This window comes from Corvus kubaryi, unplaced genomic scaffold (assembly GCF_017639235.1).
Source record: "Corvus kubaryi isolate FWS band 111438036 unplaced genomic scaffold, C.kubaryi_AGA036_p1.0 37353, whole genome shotgun sequence".
NCBI lineage: Eukaryota > Metazoa > Chordata > Aves > Passeriformes > Corvidae > Corvus > Corvus kubaryi.
The window spans coordinates 3714747-3740860 of NW_024581115.1; the positions used below are offsets into that span (position 1 = coordinate 3714747).

At 46.9% G+C, this 26114-nt stretch overlaps 2 protein-coding genes across 6 annotated transcripts in view; both read left to right on the forward strand.

The window, feature by feature from the left end:
* The window catches only part of LOC121666693 (SAP30 binding protein), a 29972-nt gene extending 12738 nt beyond the window's left edge, over window positions 1-17234 (forward strand). For both annotated transcript variants that reach the window (XM_042032561.1, XM_042032562.1), the window contains 8 exons: window positions 3997-4039; window positions 10066-10154; window positions 12558-12649; window positions 13088-13148; window positions 13648-13699; window positions 14103-14161; window positions 15326-15410; window positions 16083-17234. In XM_042032561.1, the coding sequence (XP_041888495.1) occupies window positions 3997-4039; window positions 10066-10154; window positions 12558-12649; window positions 13088-13148; window positions 13648-13699; window positions 14103-14161; window positions 15326-15410; window positions 16083-16264 (663 nt within the window). In that variant the 3' untranslated portion in view covers window positions 16265-17234. The remainder of the gene's footprint in view (window positions 1-3996; window positions 4040-10065; window positions 10155-12557; window positions 12650-13087; window positions 13149-13647; window positions 13700-14102; window positions 14162-15325; window positions 15411-16082) is intronic.
* A 6426-nt stretch (window positions 17235-23660) lies between these two features.
* ITGB4 (integrin subunit beta 4) overlaps window positions 23661-26114 on the forward strand; it is a 28874-nt gene continuing 26420 nt past the window's right edge. For 2 of the 4 annotated variants that reach the window (XR_006016731.1, XM_042032549.1), the window contains exon 1: window positions 23661-24135. Coding sequence is in view for 3 of the 4 variants with exons in the window: in XM_042032549.1 (XP_041888483.1) it covers window positions 24131-24135 (5 nt within the window). In the remaining variant the exon portion in view is untranslated. The remainder of the gene's footprint in view (window positions 24136-26114) is intronic. The other 2 variants (XM_042032550.1, XM_042032551.1) reach the window with 1 other exon arrangement.

Below are 26114 nucleotides of genomic sequence, written 5' to 3' on the forward strand. Positions count from 1 at the left end.
ACAGTACTGCTTTTTTTTTTTTTTTTTTTTCCCCTAACTCAGTCAAGCTTTAAGTGAATTCAGAGCTGCTTCTGTACAGATTTCCAGGGGTTTGGTTTGTGAAAACTCTGTGGTACAGGTGCCACTAGCAAAGTCTTAACTTTGTTATTTTTTTGAATGACCTCAGAATTCAGATGGAAATGAACCCTTTAAGTGATGCCTTTAGCTCTGGGATACTTGAAGTCTCTAATAATTTCATATATTTACCCTGATAGGGAGATTTGACATAAAATCTCTTCTGCTGGAACCACTCAGCTGCTTGATTTTGTGCTCTTCATGTGAGATACTGATACATAACAGTGGAACTGATACTGATACATCACAGTGGATATTGGTGATGTAATCTACAGAGAGATCACCTTTGCCTAAGTGGATTTAGGTAACTTCCCTATTTAAAATTCAGTTACCTTTCAAATTTTCCATTGTTTAAATGCTTTGGAATTCCTTTAGAAATCTCTCATCCACACATAAATATTTCTTCTCTTTCATAACCAAAAGGTAGCAACTTTTCAGTATTTATTGTACCTTATTTTTCCACTTGGTGATTCTCCATTTCATTCCACTTAATGTATTAGATTAGATCTGCAGATTTGTGGTTTTTATGCTGTCTTTCCTAATCAGTTCATTGTACTCATGGTGTGTCTCAAACTTAAATTAGCCTAAGGGGTTTTAGAACAGTTCTTGTTGTGTGATTGCTCCATTGGAGGTTTTTAGACTGTTCTGGATCTTCAGTAGATACTCAGCGGTTTGAACAAGACTCCTTAAACCTTGCATCTGCCAAACTTTGATCAAGTTGTTGATGCTTGCCTCAGTTTTCAACAGCAAAGGGAGCAAATATGAACAAGCACTGTAGGAGAAGTCGGTCATCCCTTTGTTTTCTGAAGGCATTTAAGAGGTTTGAAAGCAGTGAGTTAATGAAAAGCTGTGTTGATGTCTCCAGCTCGTTAGGGATGGAGCAGTGGGTGGAGGTACGAAGGAACTCATCACTAAGCAAAATTCCTATCCCCTGGGCAGTGAGGTGGGGCTGCAATCCGGTGCTGAACGTGTTTGCTTTTGCTTGGTGTAGCTCTGGGCTCTCTGATGTCTTGGCTGAGGCCTGGGGATGTGGGGACTGGACTTGCTGGAGCAGCTGTGGTGGGAAAGTGTGGGCCAGAGGAAAACAGTGGAGCCTGATAGGGCTGGCTTGATTTAACCTGTTATAAATGGGACAGACTCAAAGGATGCAAATTAAAGAAGAAAATTCTGGTAAAAGCAAACTTACTGATGATTCTGGAAGTTCATACTATTTAACACAGCTGGCATTTCAGAGATCTTTGTCTAATATAAGGTGCATGACAGGAGAGGGTTTGGCCATCAGATTCTCTCTCAGCATATTAGTTCATGTTTCCTGAGAGTTGTGTGCTTATGCTTGGTACTAACTCCAGGCATACAGGAGACTTGAAAATGGGCTTCTGGAAAGGTCAGAAATGCAGCACAACCCCTTGCAAGCCTGTTAGTGGCCCAAATAAGAGGGCAGCCTTCTTGGGGCCACGTAGCCCATGTCTAATGCACCTGAATTTGGCTGTGCCGCTGCGTTCCTTAAGTGCCTGCTTGGTAATATTGCTGTTTTGGGGGATTATTTTTCTTGCCTTTGAGGACAAGTGGGCAGAAGGAGATGGGAAGCATAATGGAATCATAAATGAAGTGCTGGGTATGAGGAAGGATTGAGAGGTGCTCAGGGACATAGCCTCTTCCACTTCATTCTCAGTTCCACTTAAAACTTTCAAGAGATAAGAGTGCAGGATGCAATTTAGTCAAGGTTGGAGCTAAAGCAGGTCCCTCCTTTCACCTCAACAAATATTTGCTTGTTGTCTCAAACCAAAGTGAAAAACACTTTTAATTACCCATCCTAGCAAGTTCTCCCCGGAAAGGGAATGAGCAGTGTCCTGACCACATGTATTTACTGCTGGTGAGTCACTGTATGTGCCTGGACAGATGTTACCTTGCACCTGCAGCTCTGTGAGCTTCTCCAGCCTCCATGTTCATCTGGATTTGTCCTCACAGCCCATCAGTTACCACAGAATTGCCCCCAGTTCTCCAGTGGTGACCTGAAGCTCACTGTGTGAACTCCCCATCCATGTAGGTTTATGGCAAACAGTCTGGATTCCCTGGATTCCTGTCCAGTGCTCTCGCCAAAGAGAGGTACTGCTTTGGCATAAATTTTTTGCTTTGAAATGTCATGTTCCTGTTTAAATTTTTCTCTGCCTGTGCTGCTGGAGGCCCTGGGAGAAGAGCTGTTGATGCACACACCAAGGGCGTTGTCTCAGAGGGGTTGGAGCTGTTACACTTCAGCCCATCTCAGAGGGGACTGGGGCCAGCTGGCCAGGGAGAAGATGTGTGTTCCTCTGTGTACTTCTTTCATTCTCTAAAATAGCTTTAGCCTTGTGTTTCTGTGAACCCAAGTGTACTAATGCAGAAATAGTGCTTTTCTTTTCTTTTTTTTTTTTTTGTCTTCCGTGAATGGCTATAAAACGTGCCCTGTAGCAGTTAGTGCCACACAAAGAATTTGTTTTTCTGCTTCCAGAGGGCTTTGGCTTCTCTGAAAATGGGTGGATTTTCAGAGTGAGTTTGGCACAGGCTGTTGCCACATCTGGCTTGGCGACCTCATTGCTCTCTCCTCACCTGATGCACATCTCACCTGACTGGAAATGGAGAAAAGGAGGGGGTCAGGGAGCGGTTACCAAGCAGCATTCTGTCAGTGTCAGGTTCAATGAATGGCTTCAGTGTTTGGAGGCACTGAGGAATTTTGGACAAACAGTCCAGTGAGTCACAAAAGGTCTTTGGGAGGGAGGCAGGGGGAGAGGGCAATGTTGGGATACAGCTGGGACTGTTTCAGAAACTCTATTTGTGCCGAGCTTGATAGTGCTTGTGACTCTGCTGGGATCCCCCAGAAGCACCAAAATATTTGGGTGTTGGTCTCAGTATGGTGGAACCATATTTAAGAGTGCCTTGTCCTACATAATGCCTCATGCTCAGCACACTCTGCTGCAAACATCTGTAAGTGAAGTGTCCCTAATTTCTGTAACCAGGGATGGATTAGCTGTGTGGAGATCTCCAAACAGAGCACTGCAAGCCAGTGGAGGTTGCCCTTGAGTCTCTGGTAGAGCAGGTTGGCTGTGTCACTCCTGGAAAGCAGCAGCAAGAGAACTGACAGTGAGATCATCCTTCTGAAGTAGGAACACAGGATCTGCATCACCACCACGCTCCCTGGCAGTTTGGTTTGGAGAGGCTTTGTCAGCCAAAGCCCTGCATGGCACAGTGGCAGAGATGAATTTAGCACCACACACACACATCTGGCAAACCTCTGCAGCCTGGGACCCTGCAGAGCCCTGGGAGGCTGGAGAGGCTGATCAGGTGCTGCCCTGAAGTCACTGAGCTCTGGCTCTGGGAGCATCTGGGCTGTTGCCACATTCCTCTGGGGAATGCACCAGGCTGACCCTGCTCAGAGCACTGGGAGTTGCACAGGCCTGCGGTCGGCATTCCCAGGACTAAAGGAGTTTCCTGTGGGCTGGATCCAGCCTGTGTTTACCTAACTGTGCTCTAAAACACTGACTCCTGGTTGGTGCCCAGGGCCAGTCACCAAAAATGAGGAATCCATGGTTTGATCTGTTTTGAGGAAGGGCTTCGAGTACAGCAGTTTCTGTGGAATTCCAAAGGAGTTCAGTATCCAAGACCTGGTGAAACAAAGCTTAAATTCTTTCATTAAATTTAGCTTTGCAAAGAAGTGGAGCATCCTGTTAGACTTTGACTTTTCATGGTCCAGACATTGTCCTTTTATCTAATAAACTGAGTTTCATTCTTAAATTTTATTCTCTTGTCTCAGAATAAAGTTGTACATTTCTAAACAAATAAACAGCGTAGCTTTTTAGGTTGGAAGCATAACTTGACTAAAGTCTGTTTCTTCCTCCTTTCTTGCAGGAATTCTCAGAAGTGGAGAAAAGAGATCCTCAGGAGCTAGTTGGTAAGTTCACTCAGAAGTACTTATTCACAGGTTTTTTTCAAGCTAGACCTTGTAAGTCCCACTTTGTAAAAAAGCATCTTCCCTCTGTCCTGGCAATGCTGTAGTTTCAATGATTGCCTGAATATTTTCAGTGAACTTTTCTTCTGGGAGAAAGGTTTCGTGCCTAAAAATATGAAAATAATTTCATGTATTATGTGTTTAAAACATGTATGTAAAGGGCAGTGTTGGTGTTTTTGTAGACAAGGTTAAAACCAATAGTGTAGCTTTGTATAGATAGAGCCAGTGGAACCAGGAGTGATGACTTTGTCCTGTGGCTTCCAAAACTCACCAAAACTATCCCCATTTAAATGTGAGCCACTTAGAGATTTCCAGCTGCTGTGCTGACATAGTACTGTGTGTTTTCTAATGGTTACTAAAACTTACTTGATTTTTGTGACACCTCATTTATTGTTCGCACCATTATTAGATTTGGAAAGTCCACGGTTGTCAGCTTGAAATACAATCCTCTGCTTGGTCTCTTTGGAGCTGCACAGAAACTGTATTTTATATTGCATTTCTGACTGTCTTGAACTGACCCTCTGCTCCTGAGGTTACTCCTGCAGCTGTGTGGTATCATGTAATAATATTATTAAAAACAAATGAGTTTGGAAGTTGCATCATCTCAAATCAGTTTGATATTTCAGCCATAAAATGTGATAATGGTAAATTAAGATGGTAAGTACTCAGGTGTTCAGCTGTAACTCCTACAGCAGCCATCACTGAAGTTTGGGATTTATAAGTCCTTTTTTAGTTGGCCTGCCTAGACTTTGCAACTGCTCTATTGGATTTTCTGCCTTTAGAGGGCAAAACTGCTTCAACCAATCTCATCATCAAATGCAACAGAAATCTTTCTCCAGTCTACTCATCTGCCTCAAAATGCACCCTAGAAAAATGGATAAGACAACAGCATTTGGGATAAAAAGTGCAGCAAAATCTCTGGAAGCCAACTGCCCTTTTCATCTGTACTTCACATATGGCAGAACCTGTGCAGTTGTAAAGCAGTGTAGTGGGAAGTCCTTTCTCAGTGAAGGTTTAAGGCTCACGTTACAATTTTGTTAGTTTCCTTTTCCCCCAGTGACTGCCCAGACTTGATTTCTTTGTCTCAGACTTGCACATGGGTTTAAAAGCAGCACAGGGAGCACTTAGTAGTGTCACAACTCATGGGTGAACAGTGTCGGAGAGTCTGAGACCTGGATTGAGGTCTCTGCAATCTTATCTTTAATATCCTTTCCCAACAGCAGCCTGCAGGCTGGCTTTGTGCTGAACCAGGTTATTAGAGGTCAGCATACTTGCCATGCTGGATTCTGTAGGTCTGTTCCATTAGGCCATATCTTATCTAGTTGAAAAGGAACTGTTGCAAGAGACTGACGGTTGGAGTAATGTAAGAACCACTCCCTTTCTGGAAATTTGGACTTTCACAGTTAAAATTCTTCCATGGAAAAAGGTGCAAGATTTTCTGACACCGCTCCAATCTGGACACCTCAAGTTTTGTCTTACCAGTATGTGGAAGTCAAGGTCCTCCTTAAACAGTTTTCCACAACTGCTTTTTGCATTAGAAGCTTGCAGGCCTGCCCTTCTCAGAAGATAACCCTGCATTTTTCAGCATCACCTTTATTAAAGTCTGTGATTTCTGTGTGCAGTTGCTTAAGTATTAAATAAATGTAGGCTCCTGCCAAAAGCACTGTTTGTGTTTGACCTCCCCTGGATACACAATAATGTTGGAGCAGCTCTGGGAGTGGGAGCCAGCTGGGATCCATCTTCAGTGCTCTTTTTTTGTTTCTTTTTTTTTTCTTTCCCTGTGAGGCTTCCAGCTGGATCCATTCCCTGATGTGTTTAGTGCATGCTAGGTGAGCACTGGAGTTGGCACAAAGGAAACAGTAGGGATGAGCAGCTGGAAAGGGCATGGTTGTCCTGATTATGCCAAAGTAGTGATCACATAATCAATGGCTGACAGAATGAGAGGGAAGGTTTCATCCCCGTGGTTGAGAAGGAAATACGTGTGAAACTTATTTTCACAGATTTCTACATCAGCATTGTCCTTTTGGGCTTTTTGTACCACTCTGAAGAGTTCATGGTGCTGCCAGGACATTGCATTTGCTGTGTCCTGCAGCCTTGCAAAATAATACTTCTAGGATGTGGGGGTTTTTTGCCCTGAAGTTCTTTGCAGCATGGTTGTTTCCCTTTTGGATTGTAAGAAATGTTCTCTCCAGCCCTTGGGATATCTGAGCACAAAGTCAGTGTTCATAAGAGCAGAAAGTCTGGCAGGTCTCCCTCTGCATTTCTCAGCCCACGGAGCAGAAAGGGAACTGGTGTCCTTCCATGGATGGGTGACTCACTGGCATGTTGTTGCTTCCAGTTCTTCCCTCTGATTTGGCTGTTCTGGTGCCAGGAAATCAGAACCCCCCCCACCCTGGTTTATGCCAAGCAGACTTGACAGGAGTGCCAGGGAATGCAGTTTTAGAGACCTGGCACCACCGGTTTGCACGTCTCCAGGGGAAACCCTTGTCCCTCTGATCACCCTTTTCGTGGTTTTTTTGCATAGTGTGACCTTTAGAAACAAACTGCCACCTGAACTGCCTCTAATCCCCTGTGGCTGCCTAAAGCACAGCATGTAAGTGGCCCTTGAAAGGGACAGGAATTCTTCATCCTACCTGGGAGCAGTGTTAACCCAAGAGCCATGATCCCTACCATATCTGTCCTGTACAGCCAGCTCCTGTGCTTTCTGTTCTTTTGGTCTTCTCTGCACTAGGAAAACATTCCTACCCCTCTGTAGGAAACAAAATTCCTGTGTGCTCTCTGACAGTGTCTCCAGCACGGCCTTTGGACTGAGAGCAGTCATTTCCTTCTGGAAATGGAGCTCAGAGTTTGCACTGTGCCACTTTCTCTCCTGCTTTGCAGATTCTCTGCTGCTGTTGGGTATAGGTCACATAACCCATCTATCTCAAACGGAAGCACACTACATGTAGCATTTCCATTTAGTTTTCTGCCTCACCAAGATCTGGTGAGCAGATATCCTTCACTGACTGCTGAGGTGCTGAGTCTTTGCAAGGTAACCCCTAATATTTGCCTGTGCTTTGGCCTGCTGTGCATGGCCTGGGAGCAGTGTCTCTGCTTTACCACAGTGCATGTGCTGACTGCACACAAAGCTACAAACACCTATTGCTTGTGCTGATGAAAGTTTTCATTTTTAGGTCAGCTTGTGGAAGGAGAATGCACGGACTAACACCAGCAGCAGTGTCCTTTCAGGGGTAGTGGCCCCTGCTTTTTTGAACCCCCATCTGACTCATGGGATCTGCTTCACAGCCTTAGTTCTTTGTCAGGACTTAGAATCTGATTGGGGAAGATATTTACTTACTGTGAGCCAGAATCTGGGTGTGCCTGGAGTGATTAATTGTGCCAACAGCCACTTCCTGAGGTCCCCACTTGGAGATCCTCTAGGCTGAACCTGCAAATCACAGGGCAAATTAGGGGCTGAAGCCAGTGTCACTACCTGTGACTCATGTCAAAGTAAAACTTTGATCTTGGCAGGAATAACAGGATGCACAGAGCACTTGGATGTATCCTGTGAGGACACACCTTGTTGTGAGCTGTTCATCTGCAGTTATTGCTGTAGAGGTGGTGGAAAGCTGCCCTTGGGACTTGGAAAACACAAAATGTTTTATACAGGAGCCTGTGGCCATACATGCAAGTCCCAGGATTATTCTGAATGATATTCCCAGCTGTCCTTTCCTCTAGGGAAAGAGCTGGTGGGAAGATGCTGTGGAATCAGCCATTCTGTCTGTTTGGGGAGCAAGTTTGAGAACTGCTAGAGGGCATGGATAATTTGTACTTCCTTACAGTAAATAAGCCCAAAGGGGTTAAACTCACCCTTAAACTCACCCTTTTCTTCCTAATGATGTGTCACATCAGTCTGGTTGCAAAGTGATAAAATAACTGAGTAATGCTGCAAGTTTGTGCTCAGTTTGTGACATGCATGTCCTGCCTTGCTGCTGGCAGCGTTCAGCTGCCTCCAGCTCTGGTGGGATTGCAGGAGGGAAAGATTCCTTAGTTCCAGTTCTTTGTAAACCATTAAAAGATGCTTTCCTCCATAATGTTGATAAAGGATTGTTTTCACAAGGCTTAAACTAAAGAGGGAAATGAGCACCGAACCTGAAAAGTCACGCATCAAAATACATTGTCTCATTGGGAGCTGTTGTTCTGCCTCCAAAATGATTTCTTTTCCAAGGGGGCTTTGAATGGATTGCTGAACATGTTCTTATGGCTTTGGCTTTTTTTGCTGGTAAAACGGAGGTCCCTCCCAGAGTTCCTGAGTTTATATGAGCACACAGTTCCCCTTCCCATAAATGTTTCATTTATCTGTGGCTCATCTGCAAGGACAGGGAGCCTATGGGATGCCTAACGTGGAGCTAGGCTTGATTTTTTATTTTTTTTTAAATTTTTTTCAGGTGTTTTCTTTGCCTTATGAAGTCTGGATTTAATAGTCTTTTTGGCTTTTTTATTTTTAATGTTTCTGCTGATGCTGTGAACCTCTTAAGCCATTAATCAGCTTTTACCTTTCCCAGCAAGCCTTGTGTGTTGTGTATTATCCACACCTCTGTGTCTTTGCCACTGTCTTTCTGGCTTTTCTGAAGCTCTAATTAACCCAGAGGCTTCCCCATCCCACCAGCAGCTGTAACCTGTAACAAATGTGTGCCTTGTTGTCACGGAGCTCCCTTTGCCTGCCTTTCTGTCGGGGCTCTGGCAAGCTTTCCTCCTTCCATCAAGGCTCCCACTTGGTAAATGCCAAAGGACACTTTTTGTTTGTTGCTGGCAAGCTCTGAAGAATTTAACCCTCAGCAACATCTTGATGAAATGGAATGAGTGGTTGCCTGCCAGCTTTGCCTCTCCAAAGGATGTTGTCCTTAGTGCTTTGCATTTTTACAAAAGACATGGAAACTGTAGCAGCACTGATCATGTGTGGTGTTGTTTATCTGCAGCCTCAGCTCCCCAGAGTCCCAACACCCTTGTCTGGCCTTTGGGCCCTCCTGGCCTTTATTCAGAGGAGCTGAACTCTGGGTGCTGGAGCTGCAGCCCAGGCAGCTTTACTGAGGAATGTGTAACTGAGGAGCTGCACATGTGAGAAACTTGGTCGTTGTGACTTCTGTGCTGCTCTCAGGCCTCTTATCCACTACAGACCAGCTCTGGGATGTGTTCCCTGGACAAATTATGCTTGAAAACAATCCCAGCTGCTTAAATGGGGCACAAATCTCTGCTCCAAGGCTTGGCCAGAAAACTGCCTGGGTTTCCCATAATAGTGGGAAAGTAGCAAGCAATGGGGGGAAACATGGCTGTTTCTTTTGCTGATAACTCTGTAAACTAATCTTTACAAGGCAATCAGGTACTTCAGTAGTATATCCCAGTACAAACAGCTGTGGAAATCTGGCAATCTGGACTGGGCTGTTCCCGGTCCTGCAGAACGAGTTGTTCTTTCTAGCAATAGTCTGTCTCTGTAAGCAAAGACCAAAGTGCCTGTAAAAGAAGTGTTAACTTAAGGATGAAATGTAATTTCTTGTGGTTAACTCCTGACAGCCTTGGGGAGCATTGTTCCCTTCTGGAACCATTTTGGTTCATCCAGGTATGTCCTGAGCTAAATAGTCACAAAGTGATTATCTCCCCCAAAATGGAAAAGAGCCAGACTGCATAAAATTGATCCTGTCATCCTCCACATGCATGGTTCAATTCTCTCTCCAAGGGTGTAGGTATCAATAAAACAAGCATCATATCCCTCTTTTAATGACCCAGCCTTTAGGTTCTTCAGTTGCTTCTTGCTCAGCACCTTAAAAACACAACAAGTAGACAAGTACCAGTTGTCAGCATTCTCATCACCTTTGTCCCTTGGTTCCCAGTGAGGGAGTAGTGCTGACAAAGACATAAAACAAATTTAATTACTTTTATGGCTGAAATTCCCGTCACTAGTGCCAGAACTCATCCCAGTTTGCTCTCTCCAGCTTCTTTTTCAGAGAGAGTGCGGAACATGTCTCCAGATGAGATCAAAATCCCTCCTGAGCCTCCTGGCAGATGTTCTAACCAGTTGCAGGTTGGTATAAGTCCACTTCTTTTTTTCTTTTTTTTTTTTTTTTTTTTTTTTAGGACTTGCAGTTCAGGGGATATTTGGGAACCCTGCTCAGTAATTTTGCACAAGGCAAAGCTCCAGCATTAAAGCTGGGTTTCACCACACTGCATTTATGAATGTACTGTGTTAATGCTTTAGGCTTTACAGCAGTTCTAGTTTAGGAATCTCAAAGTAGCTTTAAGCTGTTTTCCAGCCTCTGTGGGTTAGTTATGCTTTAAAACAGCTCTTGATCCCAGCAGTGACACAGAAGCAATGTTTACTGTCAGGGCTGCTTTCCTCTTACCTCAGCAAATTCAGTTCCCTAGCAGAGAACAAATTGTTTTTCTATACAGGCCTGAAATCCCCTAAACTGGAATAGTTGAGGCAGCAATGCCTGGATTCCTTTTCCACCTACATGTCTCTGGATGGTAAACATTTAGAGGGAAGGCTGGTAGCTTAGAGGCAACAAAAGAACACAAATGCATGTTTTCTCTGGTGCACACCCAAATAATGGCAGTGACCAAGTTTGCAATAACCTTCTGTGTTCTCCTCATTGAGTGCAAATGAAAAAGCAGGGACTGCTGTCTCCTAACACACGTTTGAGTTTTAACTCTGGTTTTCTGCCCAACAGAAATACAAGTAAAGAATTACTCCTGGACTTCTCTATAAAGTAGCCCCTAATGTGCAGTGGTGATTCAGAGTGACTCACCAACCAGATGATGCTTTCTTCTTCTCCACACACTGTACCTGGCCACACCCAAACCTGTGCTGTAGGAGCATTTTACTGACATAGATGAACAGGTCTAACACACTGCAGAGGAATGCACAGAGCTTGACAGGGCAGACAGAATAAAGGAGAATTTTTCCCCTTTGACAGCAGTTTAGTGTGTTAAATCAAAGGGGAGCTTGTCCTCTGCTGGCAGGTCAAACCACATCTTAGAGCACTTTGAGCAAGGAGATGGGATTGTTCTTTAGAGATGCAAAATGTTCTGGGCTTTTCACTGGTGGTTTGCTCTTTTGTCAGATTTTTCCTCTGATAAACTGTGTTTTGAACTCTGCCAAACAGAGGATTTCTTCTTATAAACTTGACTGAGTAGTTGCTCATCTGTGGACTTCAGGAACTTTATTGCTACTCCGTGGGGAGGGGATAAAAGGGAACAGCTATTCAATCATTTCTACTCCCCAAATTCACCTTTTTTGCAGTTGTTCCTTCAAACCTCACAATGTGTATGCTGGACGTGGAGATTGTGTAATTTCCTCTTGCTGATTTTGTGAGATCCTGATGAAAATTTATCTTATAAAGGTTGTTGAGTTTCATATCAGCTCTTAACAATCCTCCTTTATTCAGGCTGCAGCAAGCCCTTAGACAATAGTCAGCTCTGTGTTTGACTGTCCAGGGAGGGAGACATGAAGTGACTTATCCAGAAGCAACAAAGGAAAATTGACTCAGCTTCTCCTATCCTGAAAGACTGAAGGCCCAGCCTCTGTTCTTATGTGCCTCTTGTAGATGAGAAATTCCTGTCAAAAAGAAAAGATGACAGAAGTTACTGAGGGTATTTTAGCCGGACCACTTAACTCTCTGTTCTGTCTGAAAGCTTCTGCCTCTGCTTCACCATCACCAGAGTAGGAATACTTTTAAGTACTTTCATCACCTTGCTGAGGAAAAAAAAATCATGTTTGATTTGAAATCTTTTAACCTTTTTGGAGAGTAGATTGCTTGACATCTGCAACCTGAGTCAGTTAAGTTGCCTTTTGCAGGGGCTTGTGCCTTGTGGGTGATGTGCAAAGAGAAGCTGATTCCATCTGACTGGCACCAAAGCAGGGATTTATGAGCACATTGTTCCTGAGAGCATTTGGCTGCCAGTGGGCATCCCCAGCAATACCTGATGATCACACTGGGTTTAGTTCTCCAGCAGAACTTGGCTCTGGCTCTGCCTGGGTAACAGATGAGCAGGAGCTTTGCCCTGTGGGCAGTGTAGCCCAGCAGCTCTTTCTCAGGTGCACACCTGAGGCTGCAGGTGGGTGTTGGTGGTCACTGTGAGTTGTGGGAGAACCTCTGGATTTCAGAATTGGCTTCTCTGTGTCGTGGCTGTAAAGGGAAACAACAGACTGGGAAGGAGGAGTCTGTGCCTTACATGCAGATCTTTAATCACCAAGGCCTTCAGTAAGTGCAAAGATAATTCCTTTACCAATCAGACAGTTCATGAAGGTACTTCAGACCTTCAGGCAGAAAGTGTCTCCTAACCAGCCTGGCCCTGGTGTAAAGGTGAAATCCTAGCTCCATTCAAGGAGGTCACTGGTTCAGCTGGCTTCTTTCCACATGTACAGTCGTCAGCTGGTGTGCTGCTCCTTTTCATCCTGGCTCACCCTGTAATCTTTCTCCTTTAGGATAAAATTCAAAAGCTGTATGAGAGGAAAGTGAAAGAGGGCATGGATATGAACTACATCATCCAGAGGAAAAAGGAATTTCGCAACCCCAGGTGAGCCACCATCTTTTCATATGTGACTAAAGTACCACGGAGCAAATTTGAGGAATTTTCCTCTTTGTTGGAGTTGCAGCAGAAGGAGGATCCTAAACAGGAAGGACTACTGCTTGCAAATTGTCTTTCTCATTTTTGTGACTGAAACAGTGAAACTTTTCTTTGTGTTTGGTAAAGCAGCAGCTGGAGTTGGTGTGTTGGTTAGATTTTAAATGTGAAGGCTTGGGATGAAGTACTTCAGAAGATGTGACTGTTTTGGGGAATAGGAAATATTCTGGATAATGGGGTGCCACATCCATCATAACAGGTGTAGCTTCCCAGGTTCTCATTTCACTTTGTGTGAAGAGGTGAGAACCTCTCTCTGTTGACACATCTGAAACACTTCTGTTCCCTTCTACCTCCCTGGTTCTGTTCTGACCTCTTGCTTTTCCTTTGCAGCATCTATGAAAAGCTGATCCAGTTTTGTTCCATTGATGAACTTGGTACAAATTATCCAAAGGTGAGTGGCAGTGCTTTTGACTGGAAAAGGAGTGAGTAAAAGATAACATGGAGGTGTAAAGTCTCACCTCAGGCTTTCTTAAGCCTGCTTGCTTAGAGGTCCTGTAAGGCAACTTCAGCCTGAGCCTCTGCATTGAAGTGAACGTTTTTGTGTGGCGCTGAGCCTCAGTGCCTCAACCTTTGCTACAAGGATTCTGCACAGAAACTGCTGAAGGGTGGAGGTATGAATGGAACTCCTTGAGGGGGAGAGAAGCTGAGTAGCAGAAAAACGCATGACTTAGCCCAGCTTCAAAGCTGTTTCTTCATTCACACCAGAACATGGTCCCATAAAAGAAGGTCTGATGGGATCTTTGTGTCACTGGGATAGAGAAAGAAGTCAGTGATGATTATCATTGTCACCTCTGATTATCATCAGACAACAGAAATACTTAAAACATTTTTGCACTGGGTTTTGTGTTTCTGTGGGAATAGCCCTAATCTGATTTATTTCTTTTTTTCAGGACATGTTTGATCCTCATGGCTGGTCAGAGGATTCATATTACGAGGCACTAGGTAATTCCAGGAAGTCTCTCTTTTTTTTTTTTTTTGTGCTAGCTTAGGTCTTTGTGTTTTGTACTTAATTAACTGCACTGGAGTCTTCACTTTCTGTATAAATGAGAAGTCATCACATGCTGCTCTTTAATGACTCCATTCTGGTTGGATGTGCCTGAATGTTATTGATGCTTCATCAGTTTGGAAAGGCTTTTCATTTAAATTGGTTCTGCAATGTTTTCATCTCTCAAATCATTAAATTAGTGCTGCAATGCTTTGATTAAAAAGCAGCAGTCACTTTCATGGCAGTTTAATTTTTCTATATAGAATTTGCATCTATTTTTTATGATGGGAAGTGTGTGAATGAGTGAGAACTATGGAATTCTACTGTTCTTAGTGCTTCACATCTTCTGCTCTTTCTCAGCTAAAGCCCAGAAGATCGAGATGGACAAACTGGAGAAGGCCAAGAAGGAACGCACCAAGGTACTCCAAACCTAAAGAGATGCAGGTGCAGGGCTTTTGTTTCTTTCCCTGCTGAATTTCATTCTACTGCTTTGCTGTTTCTGTGCTAAAACTGCTTGGTTTATCCCAGTTCTCCCATTTCTTCTTGCATGTCTTTCTCCAAACTGCACAGATCAAGTTATTTGCCCTTCTTTATAGGTCCATTTATAGGTTGTTTATTCCAGTGGATTTCCTGCTGTTTTGTCAGTATTTTTAAACCAGAGCTCTAAAAATGGCATTCAGTAAGTCAGATACAGGCAAGATATGAATAAAGAACAGCTTTTTCCTTAATTTACGACTTTTTGCTTGGTGCCTAGCCTAGTTAAAGCTTAATTTCCTCCCTGTATCTCAGTGTGAGACAGTACCTGTTTTCTGTTCTCTGTGATATTGCCTTGTTGCATCAAATTTCTAGAAAAGCTGGGCCTGTTTTAACTTGCATTTTGTGACAAGCCCAGTTATTCTTCTATATGCCCCAAAAAGAACACAGGCTTTGGAAGAGATTTTATTCCTCTCCTGTGTTTCCTTTAAGCCAGTGGCTGGCATTAGAACATGTCTAATGTTAGAGATTTGCCGTCTAAGCTGCAGAAGGCTCCTTCCATCTCCAGTGTGTGGAGGGGTTTTCGTGCAGTGCATGCTGTGTCTTGCTGCTTGTTTTGGTTTTTTGCACAGTAGCCCAGGTATCTGATCATGCCCTTGCCCAGATCTGCAGTTCTGAGGCTGCAGTGCTGTTGGAGCTCTTGTTGCCAGGTTTCCTGCTGTGATGCAGTCGCAATAAATCGTGCAAGCAAGGACTTGCCTTGCATGTTCCTTAAAGGAAAAAGAATTTCTAACTGTATAAATATAGTGTTTAATAACCGGGATCTATCCTGTCTGAGCTGTATCAAATCCTGTGCCTCTACCAGTTGACAAACACATTTTTATAGTATCAGACTTAGGAGCTGGGTTGCAGGAATCCTTAATTCTCATGGCCTGAAGTCTGTGTCTTCCTTCCTGCATGATGGGCAGCTCAGAGGTCAATCCAATGCCTTACATCACATTAAAGCTGTTTTTAAAAAACAGAGAGGTGGTGTGGGTTAAAAAAAGGCTATTTGACACTTCATTTTTTTTATCTTCTCCCCTTTCTCCCATGTGTCTCTCCCTTCCCAGATTGAATTTGTGACTGGCACTAAAAAGGGGACAACAACAAGTGCTGCTTCCACAACCACCACAACATCCAGCACCACTGTGGGAGGTAAGGAATGGTTGTGCATGTACCCCTTAAGCTGCAGCAGTGCTGGGATTAGTGCTTCCTGAAGCCTTGAAGGATCCTTAATGATCATGTCATGCAAGAGAGTGTTTCTTCTAAGGGGTGTTGAACTGGCTTTCCTCTAGTCCCTGTATTCCATGGCTCTCCTTCTGGAATGAAAGACTGGGGCCAGGTGGGATGGTGAAGAGACTTATTAGTGGGTCAAGAAAGCTGATGCTCTCTGTGGTTGTAGAGTATTCCTGGGACTGATACATCTCAAGATTTGGAGACACTGGAAATCATTCTCCTGCCTTGCAAACTGAGGGAAAGGGAGACAAACCACTGGAGGCTGATGAGTGTGTCCTGTGCCTGTAGCTGAGCAAGTGGGATGTGTGTGCTCTGTTGAAATTAAATCTGCTTTGGGGCAGGGAGTGATCCTGTCTCCCCTTTGGCTGGAGTTTCAGGTCTAGAGTTCTACTTTGACTCCTGGTACCCCAAGAGAAAAGTTGCCTTTCCTCCTCCCCATTTACTGCCAGTGTATCCTGAAATAAATGTGAGGGGAAGCTGTCTAGTCAAGCAGTGGGATATTAAGGGTTGACAAGCCAGGGTGTTAAGAAGGGATTGGTGACCTCTAACGTAATGCTAATCCTTGTTTGCTTGGTTTAATCAAATTCACAGATGCCCAGAAGAGGAAGAGCAAGTGGGACTCTGCCATCCCCGTAACGACGATAGCTCAGCCCACCATCCTCACCACCACTGCAACACTGCCAGGTGTTGTCACAGTGACAACCAGTGCCAGTGGCTCCAAAACCACGGTGATCTCAGCTGTGGGCACCATTGTGAAAAAGGCCAAGCAGTGACTGCTGTGCTGGGCCTGGTGTTTTGGACTTGTTTGTCACTGAAGCCATTGTCTTTGGAAGGGAAGGGTGGCTTTCTCCTTTGGTAAACCATGACAAGATTCTTTGAAGCAGCCCACGGTTCCCCTTTGGAAGGCTGGGGGCAGGAGCAGGATGCCAGCTTTGTGCCCACAGGAATGGACCTCTGCCCACCATGCCTCTGCCTTTGCTTGCTGGGGGAAGAAGCAGGCTGCCTGTGTTGTGCTTGGAGGAAGGTGGTATCTGGAGTCAGCTTGTAAAAGTTTGCTTATCAATTACTGCATTGGGGTCTTACCTACTTGCAAGTTTGGTTTAGGGGGAAAAAAGAAAATAAATTCAAAGGGCAAACAGTGAAGGACTGTCAGTGTTACCCCTGTGTGTTCCAGGTGGTGCTTCAGGGCTGCCTGCAGCCTGTGTAGGTGCCTCCCTCCAGAGCCAGCTCAGTTCTGAGGGAGTTGAAGCAGAGAAAACCACTCAGTGTCCACGTCCAGATGTGTAGCAGAGACTTGAAGCAAACTACATCAGTGAGTGTAGGCTCACTCTTTGTTCTAGCACTGACACCTGTACCCTGTGCTCTCTGTGTAGATCTTAGTGACCACGTGTGAAACTGTTGAACTCTTGAGGAAACTGTGCTGGAACATCCTGTTGCCATCTCACAGGGATGGAGATTTCTATGCAGAACCCTCAAGCTGTAGAGGTTTGATTTGTGAACTCACTTGCAAAGACCTGTGCAGAAAACACTTCTATTGCCACGGAATGAGGTTGGACAGCAGATAAGCAGAGGAGAGTGTCTGATCCTATTTGTGATGTTGTCCGTCTTTGTTTTAGCTCGTGATATTCTGTGAATGCACACATGGCAGTTACTGCTTGCTCCACTGTTGTGAAAAAGTATTTTCAGTTGAAAATTTGTTGTATAAAAATCGAAAAGTCTTTAAAAAAAAAAACCCTGATGTCACTGATGTGTCTGCATTTCTTTAAAGTTAAATTTCTACCCAGAGCCTCTTTGTCCTCATGTATAAGCAGTGATAGGACAGATGGTTACCAAATCACCAAAAGTGTAAGTTTCTGAGAATTCAATGGTTTGGAATTGCTTTTTTTTTTTTTTTCCTCCCCCCAGTTTTTTATGTAGCTTGGGTCACTCGTGATCAAGATTTTGCATTTATGGAGACTTAAGGTAGAAATAACAGGTCGATATCCTGCTTGTTGATATCCTGGCTTTAGACAATTTTAAAACATGTTAAACACACTGTCCTGGCAGTCATTTAAGCTTTTTAAAAAAAAGTGTCTGTGTATCCAGGAATGCTCATGGGAGATAAACCAGATGTGACTGTAGCATTGGAACTTGGGGAGATGGTGGAACTGCTCTTTTTAAAGGCATAAAATATTGAAAGGCGTGAAAATAGTTAGGTGGAAACATCTCTGTTAATTTACTTTGCATTGGGCTGCTGACATGGCTCCTGCAAGCTGGTAAAGGTGCCTTAACTCTGTCCCCATCCTATGGAGTAACAGCTCTGCCCCGTCTGACACTGTCACTGGTGGTAGGCACAAACTGGGAGAGCCTGACGAGACCACATTAATTAACCAATTGTGGCAGTTTGACGCTGGTTAGGCGCCAAGCACCACGGAAAAATACCAGTTAATCCCCTTACCAGTTAATCCACTGACAGGGCAACTGCTGGGAGTTCCTGGGGTTGAATCCCACTACAGAAGGTACTGAACATTGTTTAAATGTATCTTATTCATATCACACATCCTGGCACCTCACCCCTTCCCCCTTCCGTGGGCCTCTTCCTCCTTGCTCTGCAGCATCCACAGTCATTCCAAACCTTTGGATTTCTTTGTGGGCTTTAGGATCAGATCTGAGAAGTGGTGGTTCAGCTCCTGCTTTGCTCTGGCAGGCAGGGAGTGACACTGAGTGGCACTGTCCAGCATCTGGAGTGATGGGAAAATGCTGATCACAGGGGCTTGATGCTGCTGCATGAGGGATGAGGAGAAATCTCCCTGAGCTTTGCTGAATGGACTTGCCGTGAGGCTCCTGGAGCAGCATTTTCCAGACTCCTGCAGTAACAGCTTCTGCAAGAGACCTGGAGGAGTGGGCTGTGCTCTGGCAGTTCCCTCCTGAGCTCCCAGGAGTTGGTGTTCGCTGTCTGCAGTGGAGAAAGCAGCTTGCAACAGGCATGATTTGGGTTTGGGTTTTTTTTTCTCTCTCCAAAAAGCTGGAGTGAGGATGCCAACCCCTGTATAACAAACTTGCAGCCAATAACTCACTGCTCTTGTTTGTCGTGCATGTTGGATTGGATGTAATAGATGGATTACACAGGTTGGTGGAAACTGCAGTTCTGAGGGAAAAGCCTTTTTCCCAGCTCTGAGAACAGGATTGGACTGGTTGGTGACTTGCACTGGGCTGTGGTGCATCAGTGCCCCAGAGAAGGTGAAGGGAATGTCAGGCACACAAGGGTGATGTCCTGAGGGAAAAGGATCCCTCCTGGCCTGGGAACCATGGCCTGAAGCCCTCAGACAGGAGGTTGGACTCGTTTGCTTTGGAGCTTTGGCTGTGTGAGAGCCCTGCTGAGGGACCTGCTGAGTGTGCCAGTGCCTGTGTGCTGAACAGCCCTCAGGAACTGCAGCTGTGCCCCAGCTGCACTGAGGCAAATTCAGAGCTGAAACAGAGAAAAAGCTCCTTGTGCTGCTGCAACAGCGATGCTCAGGCTGCATTTGTGACTCTAAAAGCTGTAGATACTCATTCTCACCTCTCCTTCCAAAGGGATGCTAACCCTTACCCAGGAGAGTAAAACCAGTCCCAGCTTCATCCTTCCTTAGTCCAAGAATTACAATCTCTGCTCCTTGAACACCACGGGGCTTCTCTCTGCTTATCTCCTTCCTAAGCAGGGATGTCTCATAGCTCGAGGAGCTTTGTCTCAGCTGAAACTCCACGTTCAAGTCTGTGTCTGTGCCTCAGCAGAGGCAGGAGAGCTGCAGGAATGAAGTCATCCTTGGCAGAGTTGGTTCTGCTCTCCCTCTCCCTTCTGAAGTCGTCTCCCACCTCCATGCCCTGAGGTGTTATTTTCTCTCCTATTTGCTTGTTGTGCTTTAGAGATCTGCCCTCCTTTGATGCTGGTGTGGGAAGGGATTTTGGGTGTTCAGGGCTCGCTTTTATTTTCTGTCTCACTGGGCGCTGCCGGGCTGAGGGAGCAGGTGGGGAGGGCAGCCCTTGCCAGCCCCACCTCAAACCGTGGAATGGGAGCACCTGAAGCTATGTTTTAGTTGGATTGCTGCTGCACTGTCTGGTTTAGGGCAGTTATGCACTGAGATGAACAAAAAATGAAAGAAAGAGTCTACCTTGCCAAGGCTTTGGGCCATGCCAAGGCTTTACTGATGACAGTTCCAGCAGTGAGGGAGGCGATGGCTGCAGCCAACACCTGCACAAGCTCCTTTCCAGCTCTTCTCCTTTGCAGGGGAGAAGTTGTAGCTCTTGTGAAGCCCCTCAAACAGGTGGGCTTTGTAATGTGCCCAGAGAGTCATCAAAGGATATGAGCAGCTTGTTCCTGGGAAATGGTGTGAGCCTGGGACAGCCCAGAGTTGGTACCTGCAGGGAATCACAGGATGGGTGAGGCTGGAAGGGACCACAGTGGCCCAACCTCCCTGCTCAGGCAGGATCTTCCTGGAGCACTTGGCACACGGTTGTGTCCAGACAGCTCTGGAATATCTCCAGAGAGGGAGAGAGAAATGGAGATCTTCTCAGCAGGGCCCCCCAATACTGTCTAATGTTAAATGTTTAAATAAATAAATTGCTGTGGAGGCTCAAGACCCCCTGAAGGGGCAGCGAGGTTCCACCAAAGTCTCCTCTTCCCTTTTAGGGGGAAGCTTTACCCCAGCACATTCCTGCAGGGCTTTTACAGAGCAGTTTTCCACCCCTGAGCCTTCCTTGGGCTGCTGTTCCTCGGACTGTTTATATTCCACTTCCTTCCTTTTGTTCTAAGCGAGAACCATGGACACCAATGACTTCCAATAGCTGGTCTTTGTTTATTTGAAGCTTGTCTTTGGCTGGGGCCAGGCTCGTGCTCTCTGCTGCCGGTAAACAGCAGAGCTCTGGGATTTCACAAGGAAAGGTTTTGCCTTTTCACATAAAAGACATCGGTGTGTGCTCCACCTCTGGCAGCTGGGTGAGGTGCTGATGTATCCCTGGAAGGCCTTGCTGTCCCTGGATGGGTGTTAGGATTGTCTCAGGCTGAGTTTTTATCCTGGATCCTTCACTAATGTTCTCCTCTGGCGTTGTTTCTGTGTCCCACTTCCCTTTAGCTGCCGCTCTGTCCCAGAGGCAAACGTTCATCAGGGATGTTCAGCAAGGAGATTTTCCTTTAGGAACATGTTCATGACAAGGAACATCCACTGGAGAACAGGGGCACGTGTAGTTAATGCTGCCTTGGGGGAAAGGCTGAGGGAGAGAGTATGGCAGGATTTCATCTGGCACTTTTAATTGCACTGGGAATTATATTAAGCACCATTTAGTGCAATAAATTATGTGCACATTAATGTACATTAATAATACCTTATTACACATTCTTTTTATTTAAGCCACATAGCAGGATATTGTCACTACAGTGTGCAGTGCAGTGATGGGATTAAGTGTTTATTTTTCTTTTAGCAATGTGTGTTGTTACAGAATTTTAAAAGGGGGTGAATGTGCTCCAGCAGCAGGATTTTGGCTGTAACTGCTCAATAAAGACCTAGAAAAAGCCCCAGAGCTGTCTCCAGGCACACGGTGGTGGCAGGACAGAAAGAAGAAAGGCTGTGTTGCAAGCTGGCGTGGCATTAAAAAAAGAAGAAAATAATTAACCCTGAAATCACCTGTAATTATCAGTAATTGGCACTTGGACTGATAGTCTCAGCAGAGAGCAATAATTTCATGTGAGCTATAAAATTACTTGTCTTCCCTCCTAGGGCAAAAATTTCTAGGCCATGTTGCCACAGCAGAAAATCGCTGATTTATAAGTGAGAGGTTCACTACAAATGTGGCTGTGAGCTGTGGTGGAGCCATCTGCACTGAATCTGCTGACCCTGCCTCTGAAGTCCCTGTTCCCTGTTCTTAAAAACAGCAAATTTGTGGGGCAAAAGCCTGATCCAGCAGGCAGGGACAGCAAGGTATGGAACCAAGGCAAGAACCTGAGTTCACCAGGTGTTCTTCCCTGCTGGAAGTAATTTGGAGAAGTTGCCTGAAAGACAACTCTTAAAACACCCTTTTTTTAAAAAAAAAAACCAAGATGAAGTTAAAACCTTTTTACATTCTTCTGAGTATTTACATAGATTTTCTAATTCCTCTCTGCTTTTCTGCCCTAAAAATTTGGTAGTGGAGTTGCCTTTATATTGGAAAAGTGCCTTTATCAGCCCTGCAAACATAAAAGCAGCCCAGTTACAGCTCTGGGGAAACTCATGTTCCATGGGCTTGGAGGTCTCTTAGGTGCTGGGGGGACGTGTTTCAAAGAAAGGTGCAAAATTGGCATCTTGAGCTCTTCTGGCAGCACCCAGAGGGTGCAACTGGCCTTCTCCTCCCAGCTGCAAACGCTGAAAGGAGCTGGTCCCTCCTTGCTGCTCCAGGCTGCAGGGGTGAAGGGGAGGCAGGTGGTGCCAGGAAGCCCTGGGGCTGTCAGGGTCTGCAGGTGAGACCAGAGATCCTTTACAGGAGCCAACATAAACATTCTCCATCTCAGGTGGAGAAAGGAGGACATCCAGAAAGTCAGGACACCGAGTACTGTGGTGGAAGGTGGGTGCTCACGAGCTTTTCTGGTTGGCTTTGGGATTCCTGTTAGGGATCCATCACGAAAATAACTGGGTTTTTTACCATTACGCTTCTTGCTGCAGCCTAAATTGGCTTTTTCAGTTGCAGTGGCAGCCTTGCTTACATCAAAGAGGAAAATTGCAGCAGTGGGAGGTGGAGTGGGGCTAGTGGGAGCTGGGCCCTGCTGGTGGACAGGGCCGGGTGAGGTGACCAGATACATCTGTGAGCACCAGCACAAGCTCCCCTCCCATCTTGGGCGCTGAAGCCCAGTTTTAATTCATCTGCAGTGTTCAACATCTGCTGCAGCTGCGACCCCTGAGGCAGAGCAGGACCCTCTGCCTTCAGCCCCTCCATGGGAACAATCTGCTCTTCACCAGCAGCTCCAGCACCTGGCAACCACAGCCTAGTCCTGCTCTGCCTTTATTTTGTCTCATGTCCCAGCTCTCATGTTGCAGTCGCTGTCTTGATGTGTTTTTAAAAAAACAACAGCAAACCTCCTTCATTTTCAGAACTTTTGTTTAAATCTAGGAAATCACATCTCCAAAAGGGTTGGGGCTGCCAAGTCATGTGCTGGGAAACTCGGAAATGCCAGATTTTAACTGCCCGGGCCATCTTCCCCTGCACCCCTGCCTGTTTCCCACTTGCTGTAGTTTTTAATGGCACACGCACATCCTCCTTTATCCCGGGGCTAAGGCAATTTGCATATATTCATCTGAGCTTCCTAATTTCTTGTAGTGAAAGGAATCCTGCTCCTCACATTTCGATCAATTCTGGTGAGCAGCAGGCTCTGTAACCCCACAATGATAACAAGGAGGGCAAAATTGCCCTGCTCGTAATTTTAATCTCCAAGTCAGGCAGGAAATGTGCCATTTTTTCATCTGGCTGTTGCTATTGTTTGTGTTGAAGCTCAGGGGATTCAGTTTTCCTTGTGAGCATCTATCAGGGAGCTGAAATGCAGCCTTTGCCATTGCATCTGCTCCAGGACATGCATGCTCCGCTCTGTAGAAAGTGAGTGTTTCTGAGCCACAACAAACCCCAGATTCTAAAGCAAAAGGGTGTTGTGGACAGAAAAACAACCTCACCTGAACCCTCTTCTGCTGTTCCTTGGACTGGGGAAGGGGTTTTAGATCCAGCTCAGGAGACGGACTGGAATCAGTTGTGGGGTTGCTGCTCGTTGCAGCTTTGGACCACGGTGGGATGCAGGTGCTGCAAGGGGTTGCACTGACTCTTGAGGCAGATTTCCTGCAAGTGAGGAGTGGTCTGCCGTGCCCATGCCCTGGATAAAGCAGGATGCAGATCCATCCTCTCTGCAAGCAAAGCACCGAGGCTGAGCTCGCCATTTGCGGGTTGTCGGGGCAGGAATTTACCTGGTATTTCAGCAAGGAGTTACCTGGGCACTGAGGGTGACACCTCCCCTTCGTGCCAGGGGGAAATTCAGAGGAAAAACCCCTGGCACGGAAGGTCGGGGAGCTCCCTCAGCTCTGCCCTGAGCGGGGAAGTGAAGCCGAGCAGCCCCTCCACGCCTTCCCACGTCCCGCTCGGCCCTTTTCCTGTGGGATGGTGCTTGTGCGGAGGGAGGGTCCAGAGAGCTGTTCCTGCCCGGCCAGGTGTGCGAGGGAGCAGTGAATGCCAGCCCTGCGTCACGGGCACCCCCTCCTCCCTCCCGGCTGGGATAAAACTTCTCCTCACCTGGCATCCAATCTCATTTATCGCAGCTCCCACTTTTCCTCCCTGCCAGCCCTTCGGGAGGGCGAGGGGAGTGAGAACAAAGTGGATATTGGACTGGAGGGTACAGGAACCTGCAGGGAGTTATGTGGGATCGCGGGCTGGCTGCACTCCCCGCCGGACCAGGAGTTGACGTTTAACCGGAAAGAGAAAAGGGACACAAAATAGAGAGGAGGGAGGGGAAAAAAAAAGGGGGAAAAAAAAAAAAAGCCCAAAGCTGGAAATCAAGTTGCAGCAGCGAAGCAGCACGTTCCCCCTCTGCCTTCGGAAGAATTTCTTGGCTTGGTGTGTGGGTGCCTGTTATTCGGGCTGCGGCAGAGGATTTGGACTCTGAGTCAGACCCAGCGCTAATGAGGTTTGTGGAGTTAATTCAGCTGTGCTCTGCAGTGTCCAGTTCGCTTGAACTTTGCTGCGTTGATGAAGCGGGCAGTGAATTAATGCGCGGGCAGGTGGGCAGGACACGGAGCGCGGGGCTCAGCCCCTGCCCGCCTGTTCCCTCTGTTTTTCCCCCGGTTTTTGGCTGTCGGACACTGTCCCGTGCCTCTGGGCTGGCTGGGAAAGGCAACGCTCGTGGCCGGGCAGGGCTCTGGGGGCTGCACGGGTCGGGGTTTGTCTCCGCAGGTATTTGGGTGGGGGTCAGGGAGCGGTGGCGGGGGTGCCGTGGGTGCGACGGCAGAGCCGAGCCCTTTGGGGACAGGCTGTTGGAGGTTTCGGGGGTTGCCCTGTCCCTCAGCCCAGTTCCAGGGGGAAAGGCTGTTGTGCCTCGGAGCTGGCACCCAGGGAAAGCTTTCACGGGTGAAAGTGTGCGAGGTCAGCGGGGCTGTGGGTGTCTCCGACCCGCGGAGCCCACCGGGGTTGTTTTCTAGAGCTGATGGCTGCCCGTGCAAGGGCAGAGAAAGGGAAGGGGGGTTCCCGGAGGAAAAGGCCAGGAGGAAGTGGGGGGTTCAGGGTGGGCTTGGCTGACCTGCAGGTGTTGGGGTATTTGCAAATCGGTGGATCTGAAACGGACAGGGAATAGGAAAAAGGCCAGGAGGATTGGTGTGAGGGGGCTGACAGGCATGGGTTAGGTGGGGGAAAAGGGGGATGAAGAGCACCCGCACAGGGGAAGGAGGCAAAAAGTGTCTTGGGCCAAAGGAGCAGAGAAAGTGGCAGGAAGAGCACATGGAGGGAACGGGAGGGTCCCGGGGCTGTGCGGGCATTTGGGCAGTCCCCAGGCAGGGTCCTGCCCTTCCTTCTCTGCTCTTTGGGGTTCCTCCCTGCCCGAACCCGGGGGCAGAGGGAGGAGGTGGTACCACAGCCACCAGCCCTCCACAGCACACAAAGAGCTCCCAGCAGCTCCAGGTGGGTCCCTGGGCTGGGTCCTGCTGTGTTTTGTCCCTGGCTGGGGGATGCTGGGGGCTGTGTCTGGGGTCTGGAGCTCAACCTGGGAGCTGAAAACAACAAACGGAGACGCTTGCATGGAGTGTCCCAGCTGGGGAAGGAGGGGAAATGGATGGGGAAGGCAAACAAAACCAGACCGGTATGATTTTCTGTGTAAATGATGATTTGATTTGTGGGTCGAGTTTTTGGGAGTTTTTTTGGGGGCCTGGCTTGATAATTTCCAAGGTTTGGAGCATGGTCCCAGCAGTTTTGTGGCACTGCAGGTGCAGAGGAGAGAGAGAACATGAGCTGTGTCCCCCATCCCCTGGGCTGTGGCTGCAGTGCCCATCCCCAGCACACACGGATGTGTGGATGGTCCTTGATGCCGTGCACCAGGGTCAGTCCCCCACACAGCCCCCATGGCTGCAGCCATGGAAAGGGCAATTCCACCCAAGGGAGGAAAGGCTGTGCTTGGGAACTCACCGATTTCCTGCTCCCATGTCCCAACCTGCCGGGTGTCCCCCACGTGGCAGCTGGGACCAGGCTCCTGCTGTTGCTTTGTGGCTCATCACAACCTCCTCCTTGTTCCCTCTCCCCCTGGAGTCTGCCACTCCAGCCCTGTCCTCTGTCCCATTGCACCAGGGGTTTGTTCGGAGCATTGCCTGGATTTTTGGGGATGAGGTAGCCAGCCCCAGCTTCTCCAGACTGAGGGGTTCTTGGCATAGTCCTGGAGCAGGTTTGTTGGCTGTGCTGAGGAGCAGGGCAAAGGCTGGGGGAGCAAGAGGAGACCAGGAGGAAATGCTGGAGCAGGTCTGGGAAGTGGTAGAAAGTTTGTGTGCAGCCAGGAGCTGTTCTGCCTTTCTCCTTGTTTTTGCACTACTGAAGAGATTTTGTTGTTGTTGCTGCTGTCATCATGAAAACCCAACCAAATCCTGCAGCTTTCCTGAAGTGAAAGTGGCGTTTTCCCTTCCATAG